Source organism: Naegleria fowleri (genome assembly GCF_008403515.1).
Source record: "Naegleria fowleri strain ATCC 30894 chromosome Unknown tig55, whole genome shotgun sequence".
Taxonomy (NCBI): domain Eukaryota; phylum Heterolobosea; class Eutetramitea; order Acrasida; family Naegleriidae; genus Naegleria; species Naegleria fowleri.
The window spans coordinates 5,209-21,363 of record NW_025407987.1 but is presented as its reverse complement, the minus strand read 5'-3'; the positions used below and the strand labels follow the sequence as shown (position 1 = coordinate 21,363).

At 35.9% G+C, this 16,155-nt stretch overlaps 7 protein-coding genes across 7 annotated transcripts in view; 3 read left to right on the top strand and 4 right to left on the bottom strand.

Annotated features, from left to right (window-relative positions):
• The window catches only part of FDP41_006974 (uncharacterized protein), a gene marked incomplete at both ends in the record, with an annotated part of 1,056 nt that extends 676 nt beyond the window's left edge, over positions 1-380 (bottom strand). The window contains one exon of the mRNA XM_044710667.1: positions 1-380. This exon is cut by the window's left edge and continues 676 nt beyond it. Coding sequence (XP_044558704.1) covers positions 1-380 — 380 coding nt within the window.
• A 527-nt stretch (positions 381-907) lies between these two features.
• Positions 908-2,626, top strand: FDP41_006973 (uncharacterized protein; the record flags this gene model as incomplete). Its single annotated transcript, XM_044710666.1, has 1 exon — positions 908-2,626. One exon carries the CDS (start codon positions 908-910, stop codon positions 2,624-2,626), a length of 1,719 nt encoding a protein of 572 aa, XP_044558703.1.
• A 95-nt stretch (positions 2,627-2,721) lies between these two features.
• Positions 2,722-8,900, top strand: FDP41_006972 (uncharacterized protein; the record flags this gene model as incomplete). The annotated part of the gene is made up of 2 exons (XM_044710665.1): positions 2,722-3,186; positions 3,273-8,900. 2 exons carry the CDS (start codon positions 2,722-2,724, stop codon positions 8,898-8,900), a joined length of 6,093 nt encoding a protein of 2,030 aa, XP_044558702.1.
• Positions 8,901-9,043: 143 nt separating this feature from the next.
• On the bottom strand, positions 9,044-9,511 carry FDP41_006971 (uncharacterized protein; the record flags this gene model as incomplete). Its single annotated transcript, XM_044710664.1, has 1 exon — positions 9,044-9,511. The coding sequence occupies one exon, from the start codon at positions 9,509-9,511 to the stop codon at positions 9,044-9,046; it is 468 nt and encodes a 155-aa protein (XP_044558701.1).
• A 795-nt stretch (positions 9,512-10,306) lies between these two features.
• Positions 10,307-11,796, bottom strand: FDP41_006970 (uncharacterized protein; the record flags this gene model as incomplete). The annotated part of the gene is made up of 2 exons (XM_044710663.1): positions 10,307-11,250; positions 11,301-11,796. 2 exons carry the CDS (start codon positions 11,794-11,796, stop codon positions 10,307-10,309), a joined length of 1,440 nt encoding a protein of 479 aa, XP_044558700.1.
• Positions 11,797-13,146: 1,350 nt separating this feature from the next.
• FDP41_006969 (uncharacterized protein) lies at positions 13,147-14,066 on the top strand (the record flags this gene model as incomplete). Its single annotated transcript, XM_044710661.1, has 3 exons — positions 13,147-13,446; positions 13,509-13,786; positions 13,868-14,066. The coding sequence occupies 3 exons, from the start codon at positions 13,147-13,149 to the stop codon at positions 14,064-14,066; spliced, it is 777 nt and encodes a 258-aa protein (XP_044558699.1).
• Positions 14,067-14,592: 526 nt separating this feature from the next.
• FDP41_006968 (uncharacterized protein) lies at positions 14,593-15,642 on the bottom strand (the record flags this gene model as incomplete). The annotated part of the gene is made up of 3 exons (XM_044710660.1): positions 14,593-14,807; positions 14,883-15,096; positions 15,274-15,642. The coding sequence occupies 3 exons, from the start codon at positions 15,640-15,642 to the stop codon at positions 14,593-14,595; spliced, it is 798 nt and encodes a 265-aa protein (XP_044558698.1).
• Positions 15,643-16,155: the final 513 nt, after the last annotated feature.

Genomic DNA, 16,155 nt, shown 5'->3' with positions numbered 1-16,155 from the left:
TCCGGCTCACTTTCTTTCTTTCTCAGTTCTTTAACTTTTATCATGTTTTCAAATCTGGCAAATTTCAGAGAATCTTTCTTTATAAAAAATAGTACATCTTCGACAGTAATGGTTGAATCTACAGATTCTACTTGATCGATCGTATTCGCTGATTTTGCATTCACAAAAACATATATTTGGTATATTATATCAACGATATGATTTCTTGAATATTGTTCAATGATTCTAATGGTACTAGGATCAACTCTATTTGAAAAGCAAAAGCATGTAATCATATTTGAAATTTCTTCCATATATACTATTTCATAACTTTGTGGTGAAACAGAAGAATTCTTTGACGAGAATTGTGACATCGGGAATGCCAGTGATGATGAAAGCATTGGATAAGTCGGTCCTGTCGTAATAGAAGTTACAGTTGGACCATTTGTTGAAGAAGGGGTGGAGACTTTTGATGATGAAGCTTTCTTTGTTGTGGTTGACTTTTTTGGCTTTGAAACTGATGCAGCAGGAGAACCGACCGCAGCGATAGTGGTGGTATTGGTGGTGTTGTTATTATTACTTGAAGGTGGTGGATTTTTAGCAATAGAAGTTGTTGCAGAAGTTGATGGTTGTGCAGCACTGATCGGAGCAACATTTGATGAAACTTTTTTTAGAACCCGATGATGATGAAGTCTTCTTCCTGCTCTTTTTTGCTCTCTGTGGTCGGTGGCGTTGTGGAGGAAGAATTTTTGCCCATTTTTTATCTTTTTGATAAAGACCTATAAGAACCAGCACAGGTTTTAATCATGAAATGTTCTTTATAGGTCTCTATTATTTGTTGCAAGATTTATTATTATTATTATTAACATTTATAATAGTTCGATCATTATTACCTTTTGGGGTTGCCTCCAAAAATTACAAATTAAAAATGAGCCAACATCTCTCTGGAAGCTCGAGTGACAGCATTGAACTTCTTTCCACCCAAGGTTCCAATGCGTTGAATAACGTTTTGATCAAGAATACAAAGTTAGTTACCAAGGTGTTTGACAAAGAGGTGAAGACATATGTTGTATGCATTGAAGGAAGCTCATTCCATACGACCAACATTGAGATTCCGAAATTAAATACAACAACCTTGCAAATTATGCATCGGTACTTGGTGATACAATGCATGATCGGAACGATATTTCAAGTTGAATTTCATATTAGAGATAAAAAACAGATTAAAAAGAGAATAATTATTTCCAGCAGTTTCAAAACAATAACCAAAACTCAGCTACATTCACAAATTCCTCTTCCAGAAAATATTATCGCTGGACAATGGATGAATTTATGTTTTGATTTATTTGAACTAGTTGAGATTTCGTTCAATGACAAAGAAGAATATTATTGTCTTGATAGGATATGCATCGGACCAAGTTGCACAATCCGAAAAGTATTCACTTTGAAACATAACCCGGAGACAGAAGTTTTAATACCAAAAAAGCTAGCTTTTTCTCATACGGGAGATAATAATGTTTGTATTGTGGACTCGTCATCCTTCCTTTCTGAAGAAGAAATTTCAGCATTGAAGAAAAAGCCTCCAGTCATCACTGAGAAACCTGCATCAGCTAAGGATAAAAAACCACAGATAGCATTTGGTAGAAGGATTTTTAGACCCACCACAGGATTGCCAGAACACTCCATTTTGCAGGAAAATTCTGTTCTTCTTGAGCCAAAACCTCATACTGCAGGCCCAAGAATAGGTCAAAATATTCACAAACCATCCACATCAGCAACAAACAAAACTGGACCTATCATTAGGCCAAGAAAACCACAGCCTCCCCAACCTGAAAAACAAAAGAGTAAGAATATTTTGCTCATCTCACATAACAAAAACAACGAAACAACAATTTCTCGATATAGCGAAGGGGATGAAGAGGAGATTGAGGAGCACTCAACTGAATCGCATAATTCAATTGAAGAATTACGAATATTAAAGAAACCTCCTAAAGAAGAATACAATCCAAACCACTACCAGACTGAAGAAGACAACCTCGATTTGTTGGTGATTTCTGAACAAGAAATTGAAAAATTGAATAATGACCCCTTAATTGAGTTTACAAATTCAAGGAAGAAAATAGCTTTAATGGGAAACAGTATTTCAGACATGGATAAAAGTCTAACCTCTGCAAGAAGTTCCAAGTCATCTTTAAGTACCGATTCCTTATGTGTACCACAAAGACGAGAAGCATTAACTGAAGCTCTGCAAGAGGTGGAAGTTAATTTTGGTGATCCCCAATTTAGTGATAACGAGGAAGACAGTGATGTGGCATGTCAAGGTAACGATAGTTTTGGCTCAGAAACAGCAATTCACACTTTAAACAGCTACAAATTTAAGGAAGACAGAAAATACAATCCCACAATGTTTGAAGATGAAGACCTTGTGCTGTTAGAAGGGGAACAAAACATTAATTGCAAAACAGCTCACGATTCTTTAATTGAAAAACACACTGTTCTTGAAAGCACCAACTCGGCATTGAGCTCACCCACTCCAAATCGTATTTGTACAGTCAATGTGGGCATGGACGAGTATATTGAAGAGCCAAACTCGAGGAGGATGTTCCACAATTTCGAAGAAGACGATGAAGAAACAACACAGTTTTGAAACGTTTGCATAACAGTATACTGGCAATAAATCATCAAGAGATCTTCAAATCAGTTCGGAGCATCATCCATTTTCTTCATCATGACCAAAAAAAAATGCAATGTCTCACGCAGCTCACCCAATTTTGCACGCTCGCTTCTCAAAACAAGAAGATCAATAGTACTCAACAAGAACAAATCTATCTGCTCTGGACCGATCTCGCACGTATTTTGGAGAATTGTTCCTTCGATAAATTGGATAAGAATGTTGAAGTTACACTGATGAAATCGGTTTCGTTTTTGACCAACATCGGCAACTCTGTACTCACAAGAAGACTGATTTGTAGATGTTTCAACAAATTCTTCAACATCAATCCAAGCACATTGATTCCTTCCGGATCAAGCAAAATACTACAATTGTTGGAACAACACTCAAACGCCACTCGGAACCCACAGAAAATTAACGAAATAGCCTGTTTGTTGGACATACTGGGAGAAGCCTACTCGATACAGTCCCATCTAGTGCCGAACCTATTCAATCTCATCAACAATAATTTATTTTGGAAATTATGGAAATTGAATGTAAGTGTTGTGTGGTGATGATGATGTAATTGTTAAACAAAAACATTATTTTTCGAACTACTCCATGATGATGACTTCAATAACAGGACGATCCTATTAAAGAGGCTATATTAATGTTATGCGCTAAATACGTAGCCAACTCAAAGAAGAGAGTGAAGAATGAGTGGACAGAGTACTTGAAATTAATATTAAAAGGTACTCAAGAAACAAACAAACACGTCAAAATTGCCTGTGGAGAATTAATGTTATCTATCGCAGTCAATTATGCAAGACCGTCAGATGTGAACCTAAAAGTTTTCGATACATCTCTGAACATGTGTTTGAAGAGTATGGAAGACACCGAAGAAGAAGTTCGAAAGGTTTTCAGCCATGCTGCCGCCCAGTTGCTACTTTCTTGTATGAGTGACACTGGCCTCCATGATTCTGTTGCCAATGAAGACGGAGGCATTACTCCAAGATCTCAAAAGCCTTCAAAAGAATATACTTGTAGTTATGCTATCATGATTGCTACAGCTCCTTTTACGAGAATAGGTCAAACAAAAGAATTGAGATCAGCAATAGCGTCATGTATAATTTATTTCTTCTCGAAATGTCCTGAGGATGTAATCATATCAAATATGGATACAATTGTGAAAAATTTGACTGGTTTAATTTCTATTAGCTCCAACAATATCACCAACAATGACAAGAAATATGCTCAAACTTATGTCACTAAAATGCTTAGTATTGGTCTGATTGACAAACTTACAGAAGCAGGAAGAATATCTTTATTGAACAATTTGGTTCAATTAGTGATCAATAATACCGTCGTCCCAAATGATAGTTGTTTTACTACGGTATTATATTGTATTGGTAAGCTATGCAAAGTCTTGGGAGAGTGTGTTGCTAAATATAGAGACTCTATTCTTGATGCAATTTTGCAAAGCTTGAAATATCCAATTGAAAGTGTGAGATATGTTGGATCTTTGACAATTAAGCAACTAATGGAAGCTCTTCCATCACATTCTACTGGATTAATAAGTGCATTAATGAATATGGTTCAAATTGATCATGCAGAGTTGGCAACAGCATCCAAAAGAGATGAGAATATCAAAAACTATGCAAATTCACTTCATGGACACTCTTGCGCGCTTGCTGCGTTGATAATGGTTTCGGCCAAACACAGTCTTACCATTTCACATGCTCTTTGTTCTGCAGTTTTAGATACTGCATCGCTTCTAGGAAAGGCTGCTCATAAGTCAGCTGATGACCTCTATGTTTCTACAAAACGTCAAGAGTCATGCTGGATTCTAGTATGTGCCATTCTTTCCTTAAACGATTATTGGGTGAAAAATAATTTGGAAAAAATCTTAGAGCTTTGGGACGATACAATGAGTGGAAAATATGAGGAACCTATCACCTATTCAACCAAGGAAGAAGAAATCACTTACAGACTTAGATCAAGAGCATGTTGTTTGCTCTCATTACAAATTTTTATTATGAACTGCATTCCTCTCTTAACACCTGAAAAGCTCAATTTAATTTTCGGATACATTACAGCAACAGTCGATTTACTTTCCTCTTTACCACCAACATTCAAACCAACCACATCAACAGGACTTTACTCGATTAACTTGATCAAAATGAATCTTTTCAATTTGGTTGGTAAGCTTCCAGAAAATGTGTTAGCCTATGTGCCTTCAACAGATAGCAAATTACAGCTTCCTCAACACCGACATGTCATCAATTTTGTCACCAAGATGGCTTTTGCTGAAGCCGATGCCTCTATTTCCGATTCAATTCCTATTAGAACCTCGCTTATTGACTCCATGGTTGACCTGAAGGTAAAACTGGACCCTATTGAAGAAAAGTATACTTCTATATCTGTGGACAGCTTTGATGCTTCGTGCATTCTCTTTGACAATATTTCTAATTTATTCTACTCTGAAAGTATTTTCCTTAAATTGCCGTCTCTTACAGTTCGATTGGTAGACTCATCAATCAGAGTTTTAGGAAAACTTTTCTTTTACCACAAACCAAACTCCAAAGCCCAAATTATTGAACATTTAGTTCAACAAGTTAAAACTGCATTAGCCAATAACTTGATGACACCTACAACAACCTCGCACAGAACAAGACTTGAAGAAGATTCGGGTCCAATAGATTCTACTTTATGCATTTTTTCTAATGTCGTTGCTACAATTTATTGCATTTTAAGAAACTTGGAAACAAAGCCAGAAGAAAACAAGAAACATAAGTTTTATCCTCAAATTCATTCTGTGTTAAATGCTGCTATTGGATTTTCAGATCCATTTGTACGTGCTGCAGCTGCAGAGTGCATGTATTCATTTGGAAAAATTATTGGTGACATTCTTTTAGAAGATATTGTTAAAAGATGCACTCAAAAGATTACGACATCGAACGCATCCTTAAAATCTGGTTTGGCGCTAGCTCTTGGCTCTGTCAACAGATCAGTAGGAACATTGAAAAGTCGAGAACTTCTTCCTTCAACAGTCAGTTTCTTGATTGCTCTATCCAAAATTACAGAAGAGGACGTGCAAAGGAGTGCTTTTCTTTCCCTTTATCATACAATTGATACAAACGGTGTTGCATTTTCTCCTCATGCAGAAACCATTATACAGAGTATATTCTCTCTTCTATTCGACGCTCCTCATTCAGCAGTCTCTATTTTGACAGCAGCGTGTAAGATTATGCGGGGCCTTATTGGATTGGGGCCAGAATTGCTGCAGCTAAAGACTCAACCATTTGACAAAATCTTTAACTATTTCGTCAGTGATTTGATGACTAGTATTCAAGTAGATTCTGAACTTTTCAGTTCGGATGCTTTGGTCATTGAATTTATTCACCTTTTGCAGCGAGTAATTGTATTTACTCCCTATTTGGTTGAAAACTTGGAAACTATTGTTGCCTTTTTGAAGAAGTTAATTCATCTCAAGAAAGAAAGATTATACATTGAAAATATTCAAAACGAGATTGGCCAATGCATCAAAATAATTTGTGATCAAAAACCAGAACTGATTTCCAAGTATTTCACACCATCAGAACTCTTTGAAATTGTTGATGATATGGACTTTTCTATTTCTCAAGCATTAACATATCAGTCACTATCTCAAAGTTCGAACGAGAAATACGTTGCGGGTAACAATCAAGAAAATCACTTCAAGAATATTCTTTCATCATTGATATCCAGCAAATTAATTTCTCCAAAGCCTTGGATTGATTTGATTCATATTGTCATCTATTCAGAACTGAGAACTCTTGAAAAAGAAACTAGTCAAAGCGTGATGTTAGGTGATACTGACGAAAAAGATGACACACCTGTTGAAAAGAAAACATCAGAAGTACAACCATTGGTGTATAGTTGGCAAACAAAGGTGTTTGCAATGAAATGTCTCCAGCAAGTAATTGAAACCTATAGTGATGAGCTATGGCACGTAGATTTGTCTGTTGCAAGAAAATATCCCGACAAAGATTGTCTGGTTAATCATCTTTCCAAAATTATTGACATTTGTTGTACTGCCACTAATAAGGGAACAGTTTCTGTTCAACACGCAGGACTTGTGTTGATGATTAATATTAACAACATTTTTGGAAAATATCAAGATCCTGATGTTCCATCAGAACCCCTTCTTCAACAACATGCGCTTAGATTTAGCACTGCCATTAGTGATACCATCACCCAAATTAATTCTCCACTTCTTGTATATGCATCTTGCCAACTCGCTTCTATATTTATTCCATCACGTATGCTTAAAAATCAATCAAAATTACTTTCTAGAATGTGCTCCTATTTACTCAACTATATAATAGATCCTAAAACTTTTGTCAGCTCGAGCCAAGGAGAGGTTACCACATGTATGATCAGAATTTCTGTGTTGACATCTCTAGCTGAAATTTATGTTTCTGCTCAAGAAACTCAAAATAAGGATCTTTTGGAGATTTTACAACCAAATATGAAGGATATATTTATTAACTGGTATAATTTACTTCAAGACTTTTCAAATCTAACAGTCGTTGTTAATGATGAAGAGGATGATCACATACTGATACGAACGAGCAATGAATATTATGCTCCTATCTATGAACAAGCTGTTGAAAATTTGAATAACTTTTATTTTGTTGAACCTGGAACTGAAAGAAATGTTCTATACTATTTTAAGCAGTCATATGCCAGTGTTTTGAATGCAATTTCTGTTTCAAGAGGAAAAGAAGATCTAGACTCTACTGCTGATGATATTGACTACAATGATTCATTACTTATTGGTCTTGCCATTTCTCATCTCTATGGTACTGATAAGAAAAATATTGACAAATCGATCAGATGTATCAAATCAATTGGAGAAATCATTGCCACCAAACAATTCCAAAAACATCATCATGCTCCTGGAGCAGTTTTCGAAGTTTTCTTGCTACTAATTGAAATTCAAGGCATTAGACATTTGGCTCTTCATAATGCCTGTTTAGACCTTTTAGAAAAGATTCTCACTAATGTTGACATGTCACTATTTGTATCCAGTGATCAAGTAAGCACACAAGCAATTGTTACAACTAGTACTGAAGTCTGTTTGAAACCTCTTAGACTTCATTTCCCTTATCTGTTCAAACAAGATGGAGAATTCGAGATGGGTTCATTTACCTTAGAAAAGGATCAAAAAGACCTAATTGCGAAGAGCATGTCATGTCTCAAGGCAATTGTGAAGACATTCGGTCTTTCAATCACAGGTGCTGTGGTACCAACATTATTTTACACAGCATGTAGAGTTGTACAATTCACAAGATCCAATTTAGGTTTAGACACAACCACAGCCATTATTGAAGTCAGCGAGAAGCTTCATTCTGAATTAGATGGCTCCGATCAAAGTATGACTACTGAAGAAAAATTCAGTATTTGGAGTGTTGCTATTCATGCATCCATTGATAATATTATTAGTAGATTATTATTTTCTGGAAATATTATTTACACTCCAGAAATTGAGTTATTATTCATTTTCCTTTCATCCTCACTCTGTTCCAACATTGAACTTCATGACAAGGTTGTTAGAAATATTATCAAAGCTCTCCAAAACGAAATTATCAATATTCATGATTCCTCTAATGGTGACACTAAAAAGATTTCACAAGCAGTCGACAACACGTTCAACATTTTGTATGGACTTCAGAATGGCATTCTCTATCTTGCAAGAAGTGGTCTGGCTAAACTTGCTGTATTTTATTCAATGAGTGCTGCTGTGGAAATTGTGCTGAATTTATCCTCTGAGTCCAAGTTCTTGGTCGTCTCAGTTGTGGACAATACTCATGTGCTTGACAAGATTGCTCCTCCTGCAATCAACATTTTATTGGCTGGATTCTCCTTACTGTCCGAGTTAAACTCTCCTCCAGCTTCTGTTCAAAGTTATCTCTGCACCATTGTTCCAATGCTTGTGAATATGACGAAATTCGCGCGAGACCACAACATGAGCAAAACATTTTCATTGGGAGTTCAGTGTTTTGACCGATTAACCAAGGTAGCTCCAGACCAATTCAAATCTCTCATCACGGCTCAGTTGTTGCCTCCTTCAGTCATCACTGACATTCAGGAATTTGCCAAGCAACAGCAGCAATCTGTGGCAGCTGCTTCATCGAGTAGTAGCACTGCCAAAAAACCCCGTGGTAGCAGCTTCCAAACCAAAGAAAAAGCTAACCATGAACTTTTAATTCAAAGAAATTGTGAATAAATTAATTTTTGAATTTTAATATTTGATGTGTCTGTGAGGTTGTTGTGAATCATCATCAGACATAATTTTGGGAAAATGATGAGAAGGGTGTTGAGATGAGTTTGAGTTGTTGTTGGTGGTGGTAGCGGATGATAATGGAAGAATTACAACGTATCAAAGTTGATGGTTTCTTCTTCGTTTCCGCTTCCTTCTTCTTCCGATTCATCACCTTCATGTTCATCTCCAACGAATTCAATACCAATTTGTTCTTCGGTATTTTCGTTAATCTTTGCATCCTTTGGAATTTCACCAAGCTTCTTCAATTCTCTGGCTTCATCAGGAAGATATTTGTGAATCACATCGGCTTTATCATCTTGATAATCTCTCAAACCAACAAGAATGGTATCTCCTTGATTAATCCAAATTTTTCTTCTCATCGTACCACGGATGGTACAGAGCCTAGTTTTTCCATCAAAACAATAACACTCCAATCTTCCGTTACCCAACATTTTAACCACGGTACCATATTCTTGTCCTTCTTCTTTAAGTTGGAGATCTCTCTTGGTTCCTGCACCTCCCTTGTTCAAGTCCTTCTTTCTCTTTCCACCTTTTGATTTGCTTTTTGTGGGCATTTTTTTTAAAGATTCAAAAATATTCGAGTACTGTAGGAGTCTTCTTCCAACCAACAGCCACACGACTTGGTTGAGGGTTTGGATGACAATTTGGAAATTTACATGAGCATTGAAGTTGATCAAGAACGACTGCAACGAGTTGGTTGAAGCAACAAGAAAAAAAAAGGATGGGTTGTTCAAGCGAATGAAGAACTTTTGGATTTCTTTAAACAACGAATGAACACAAGTCTTTGCAGTCACACTTAAGGGCCCTTACAAACCTGCACCTCTCTGAATACAACCTTCAGGATAAAATAGCTCTGTTCTAAACCTATATGCACTACTCGAATAAGATAGACTCGTATGATTGCTTGTTGTGTCTCAATTGTTAATTTCATAGAAAAGTGAATGATCTTTAACCAAGGTATGTCAATAAATAATGGTAATTGTATTCGCTAGGAAATATCTCTGGCTGACATTGGTTCAATAATGCCAATCTAATAATCTGTACAAATTATTCTACAACAGGTGTGTTGTTGCTGTCATTATCTACGTCCTTGCTTTTAGAAGAAAGGAAAGATCCAATGGCTCCCAAATAACCTTCGTGACGCAAAAACATTGCTGAAATTGTTCCTTTAGACCAAAAATGAATAGCATATGAAATATAATGCATTGTGATGTCATGACCTCTAATAAAATATCCTGCAAAGAATATTCTTTTAAGTCCAAATCTCAGAGCATTGAGATATGCAATTTGTCCAATGTTATTGCAAATCATAAATAATAAGGATTTAGCAAGATCTGCAGCTTTAGGTTTCATGGTTTCTTCACTGCCGGTTTTTGCATGATCAATTTACCAAAACTACTAGCAATAATGTCTGATGGTAATCCTATCTTTTCATAGTCTCTTCCATAGATATCTCCAACAAGCATATCTACAGGTTTGTTGTCACCTTGTTTTGTAAGTTTCAAAATTTCCTCGAATGATGAACATCCAGTCAATAATTTACATAAACCCCAAAATGTTCCTCCACCAATACTACTACCTGAAACTCTTTCAAACATTCCCAAGCCATCAACTCTCAAAATGCTAACACCACTTCCAATATTTACAAGTAAATAAGGAAATACCTCGTTATTGGAAACCTCTTGAAATGAAATATATTCTCTCTTTTTCTCTTTTGTGAATTTGAAAGATTCATTTGGTAGATTCATTAACAAGAAATTCAGTCCCTTGATTAAAGATTCCATTTCATCGAGTTTGTTCACCTCAAGTCCAAATCTGTTTTTGAGGAGAGAAGCAAACTTGAATGCACCTCCACCAGTTGCATTGATATGTTTTATCTGATGTTGTGGCATTGAATCATCTAGTTTTAATAATTTTTCAATCAAACTTAAACAATCTTCAATGTCAGCTGTTTGGAATCTCGCAAAACAAAGTTTAGAGCCTCTCTTTGTTCCGTTAAAAGCAAAATGGTCTCTAGCATCATTGATGATGAGAGGAGACTGCGGAGGAAGTGATTTGATGGATAATTTTCCATCTTCTTCATCATCACTACTGGCATGATGATAATAAGCCTCGAGCTCATTGCTCTCTGTGTCTTTGGTTTGATAAATAATTTCATTCTCACTATCAAAAGGAACCATGTAAACCATCTTTACCAGAGAGCCTCCAATATCAAGAGCAAAATGATGGAAAGGCTCATTGTGGTTCGGAAGGAATATGAAATGGTCCTCAGCAATATTTCCACCCGCACTGTCTGATTCAGCATTGATAGGGCAAGAGGGTTCAGAAGAGGTGTCTGTAGACAATTTGGATGTGTTTTGTCTTCTTCTTGCTGTACAGATGAATTTAATGCTGTTGTAAGTGCTGAAGTAGTAGTACTGGTTCCATTGATGTTGTTATTATTGTTCAATGATGAAGTGGGTGGAGAAGGAATTGTTTTCTTGTTGTACAGAGAGGAAGAAGAAGAATTTGATGATTGATGTAAGTGGTTGCTGACTCTCACAGGAGACTGACTGCCTCCTGCAACAACAGCAGCACCCACAAGGTTTCCGTTGGATGGAATTTTGACAGAAAGTGCTCCCGTGGCAACCACTTTCGGACTCATTGAAACTGAATGCTCATCATCTTCTCTAAAGTCATCTTTCTTTGCAATCTTGATAGGCTGTTGTGATTCCGAAGTGTTGTAATGGGTCGAGTTGGATGATGATGATGAAGGAGAAGTGGACGATGTAGATGCAGTCATCTTGATGTTATCCAATTTGTTTAGAGTTGTTGTTGATGATGAGAGTTGCGGATCCATTTTTTGAATGGAAAATTAACTTCACGAAACCTCCGTATGAAATTTCATCGAGATCCTCTTCACACGTTGCCAAGTAGTGGGAGGAGTTTCTCTCTCTCATTGGCCTCTATTAGAGGTGAAACTTGATGGTTCATTCATTTCTGGTGGCGGTACTACAGTTTCACTAATATTCAACCTGATTCCTTAATAATTTGAGCGTTCAAAAATATAATATTTGGAACGAAAATCCTATCCCATATTCTGAAACCCATTGTTGAGGTTGAGGGCTAGCTGCTCTCTCCGAGATTATGATTATCTCCTAGTTGGAAATCAATGATAAAAAAGTCTTCCTTTCCTCGTGATTTTCAACGCTTTCATGAAATGGATTCAAGCAAAAAAATATTTTGCTGCTGAGCTCGCCTTGACACACTCGTGCGCACGCTATAGTTGCATTTCATAGTAATATATCGATATATATATATATGTATTAATCCCAACCAAGAAATCGTTGCAAAAGCCTTCTACATCTCCTTTTCCACCACTCCAACTGACCTGGTATGAAGTCCATCATTGATTTTGTAAAGCGCAAGCCTTCTTTATCGGTAGAGTCATCAACAATGCTTTTACGAGGTGTGCTAGCCTCGCTTCCTCTCTCTCATCCTCTGGACCATCATGCTGCATTTGTATCCTCATCCACCAACTCCTCTGTACTTTGCCAGGGATTGTTGGAACCTTCTTTCTTCAAGGATTATTCACATAATCTTGTGTTGAATTCTAATGCTTCATCACCAACAACTAGTAAGAGCAGTCATGGTAATCAAATGAAGGGATTTGTTTCATCCATCGCTCGAGCTCACAAAAACATTCACAACAACACTCGCTGGATCATCATCATCGCTCTCAGGTCCATCTTCGCTTGCGTCGTCGCAGGCACCATCGTCATCAAGAATTTCCAACCACTTCGGTCGCAGTGGTGAATTTGACGAATATTCTCCACAATGTTGAAAATATATTGAAGTTGGCAAGAGAGCACAATTCTCAAGTAAAAATTATGCCAGTAGTGAAAGCAAATGCTTACGGACATGGTGATGTGCCCATTGTCAAAGAATTATTGAAAGAAATGAATATTCATCGATTTGCTGTGAATCGTGTGTTGGAAGGTGTGAAAATTAGAAAAGCTTTACAAAAGAAAATTTTAATGACGTCGACATTCTGGTGTTGGGATATGCAATTCCAACCGAAGTTAAAAATTGTGTCACTTTTGATTTAACACCAACTATATCTGGAGATCCATTAATTATTGAAACATTATTTGATGAATGTGTGAAGCAAGATAAGAAAATTAAGGTTCATGTCAAGATTGATACTGGAATGGGACGGTTTGGGCTATTACCAAACAAGGTTGAATCCTTTTTACATTGGTTTACGAATAATCCTCGTAATTTTCCATCTCGTATTATTCTTGAAGGAGTTTTCACACATTTTTCAAGTGCTGATGAAAAATCCAAAGATTACACTCAATATCAATTCGACAAATTTATTGAAATGAGAAAACTTATTGAAACAATTCTTGAGGAAAATCCCAACAAGTTGCAACACTCGAATGAAATAATCTATCATTGTTGCAATAGTGCTGCAACTTTATTCTATCCAGAAATGCATTTGGATATGGTAAGTCCTGATTCAGAGAATCCTTTCGTTAACAATTATTTAAAACAATGAACAAAGGTGAGACCTGGAGTTTCAATATATGGTCTCTCTCAAGTAATATTACCAATGATGAGCGATTGCCATTTCAATTACGACCTGCACTCTCTTTAATTTCACATGTTGCCAGAGTTGAAAAGCTTCCACACAAATCCACGGTTTCCTATGGAAATACCTATGTGGTTGAAAATGAATATGAAACATTGGCATTAATTCCAGTTGGATATGGGGATGGATACAAGAGAATTAATTCTCATAAATCTCATGTCCTAATTGGAGGTGTAGAATGTCCGGTCGTTGGGAGGTATGTGTGTTTTATTAAGTTTCATTATTTTAAACAAGTCGACATTGGTCTCAATCTTTCTATGCCTTGTTTTAACAAAAGAGTGTGCATGGATCAGTTCGTAGTAAGAATTCCAGATGAAATCGCAGATCAGGTCAAAGTGAATGATCAAGTTGTACTTTTAGGAAAGCAAGGTGACAAAGAATTGACATGTGAAAAATTGTCTGAATGGTCTCATACAATTAATTACGAAATTGTCACTGCTTTATTACCTAGATTAAAGAGAATATATGTTAAATAAATTTATTGATCTCGTTTGGAAGCATTTTCCCTTGAAATTCTAATAATTTCCTTTTGTCGTTCAATTTCCTCATCACTCATTTTCATCCAATTATCATATTTTTCTTTTGCCCATTGTTGAAGCTGTTCATGAATTTAAAAATTATTTCATAAAGGAGCGAATGAATTTAGGATAAGTATTCATAAATAATATTTTAAAATAGGTGAATCATAATTCATTCAAAAATTGAAAATTATTAAATATTAATAATTAATTAATTTGCGATCATTATTCATCACAAACATTTCCGCTCATAATTTCATTTAACACTCACATCATAAAACACAGTTCCTTCTTTCCACTTTGTTTTTATCAGCAAAACATAACAAATTCAGTAAGACCTCCAATTTGAATGACATAATAGGTTCGTGGATGGAAAAGTGCTCGTGTGAAAAAATTTCTTCCTTTCCGTATTGGTTGTCGAGACATTTTTAATCCTTATTATTGATTGAACTTTTATTGAGAATGAAATCGTGGTCAAATCAATTTATTCCTTGTGGTGTTCCAACATGAGCAATTTGAGATGAATGTGTTGAACAAGCAAATCAATGGCAACAGTATTGGCACCTCCTCTTGGAATGATGATATCTGCATACTTCTTGGTTGGCATGATGTAATCATCAAAAGAAGGTTTTACAAATCTTTCGTATTGAAGTAAAATTCCTTCCAGGTCACGTCCTCTTTCCTTTGTATCTCTTCGAACTGTTGATAATTTTCGGAAGTTGTGAGTCATCAGTTAAATAAATTCATTTGTACCATATACAACAACCTACGTACTTCTTCTTGCCAATCTAACATCTGCATCAGTATCTACAAAAATCTTCATATCCATCAACTCTCTCATTTCCTTGGTGAAGAAGATGAGAATTCCTTCAATAATGATAACATCGGCACCCTCAACACGTTCAGTTTGTGAAGTTCTTGAGTGAGTTTTAAAATCATACACTGGTATATCCACTGGGTTACCAGCCTTTAATTCTCTGGTTGATTCCTCGAATGCATCATAGTCAAATGCATCTTTAAAATTGAGAAAGAAATAAATTTTCAAATGTGCACCAAGTCAAACATTATCATCAACATGTTCATTCCGATGTCATTAATGTTTTTAGAATACGTAATATCAATGGCCAATTTAGTGTCCTAAAAATTCCTGATAATCATCACTTACCTGGATGATCAAAATCGTAAACATTGTTTTTGCAAGTTCTCGCTCTTCGTCGGTTAAATTTCTATAGAAGCTGTCTTGGGAAATAACAGCAACTCTCTTATCGGACAAACTTTTTACAATTTCTCTACAAACGGTTGTCTTTCCTGAAGCACTACCTCCGCAAACACCAATAATGAATGGTTGCTTGGTTGGTGGTTTGAAAGTAGAAACATAGGAAACCAATCTCTGTACTGTAGCATTTTCTTTTTCTTTTTCATTCTTCTTGGAAAACACATTAGAGGAAGATGACTCTTCCTTTCTTTTCAAGTGTGTGTGTTGGTGGAGATATTCAGGAGATCCATAAAGAATTTCATTTGGAAGTGAAGACATTTTTTTGAAGCTCGAAAATTTTCATCATTTTCATTGTAACCGAGGTGTACAAGAGAGAAAGGGCTTGAACTTTAAGTATCATTTTGCAAGATCTCATCCAATTTAAAGGAAAGAAAAAGGTATTTCATTGGTTCGGGTGTGAGTCAAGTCCCAGCAAATATCCTTATTAAACAAAAAATGAAAACAGAAAGCTATCATGATCTTCACGATTCAAATCCTGTAAAAATTGAATTGTTTGATTTACACCCTTCCGAAAGGAATTATAATAATATTGATTGTTGTTATGAAAAATTAAAAGAAAAGCTTCGAAAAGCTCGGAAATTACAAGCCTTTTCTATGAATTTTGATTCTGTATACATTTTTAAAGGATATAACGCATGTAAATTTAGAAACCCTTGTGATGTCAAGATCTCCCATAACTGCCAATGTATTTTGATAAGTGAGTTCAGTAACTCCAATATTCTTGTTTTTGATTTACTTTCCAAAGAATACAGGATGAGAATTCCCACTCCC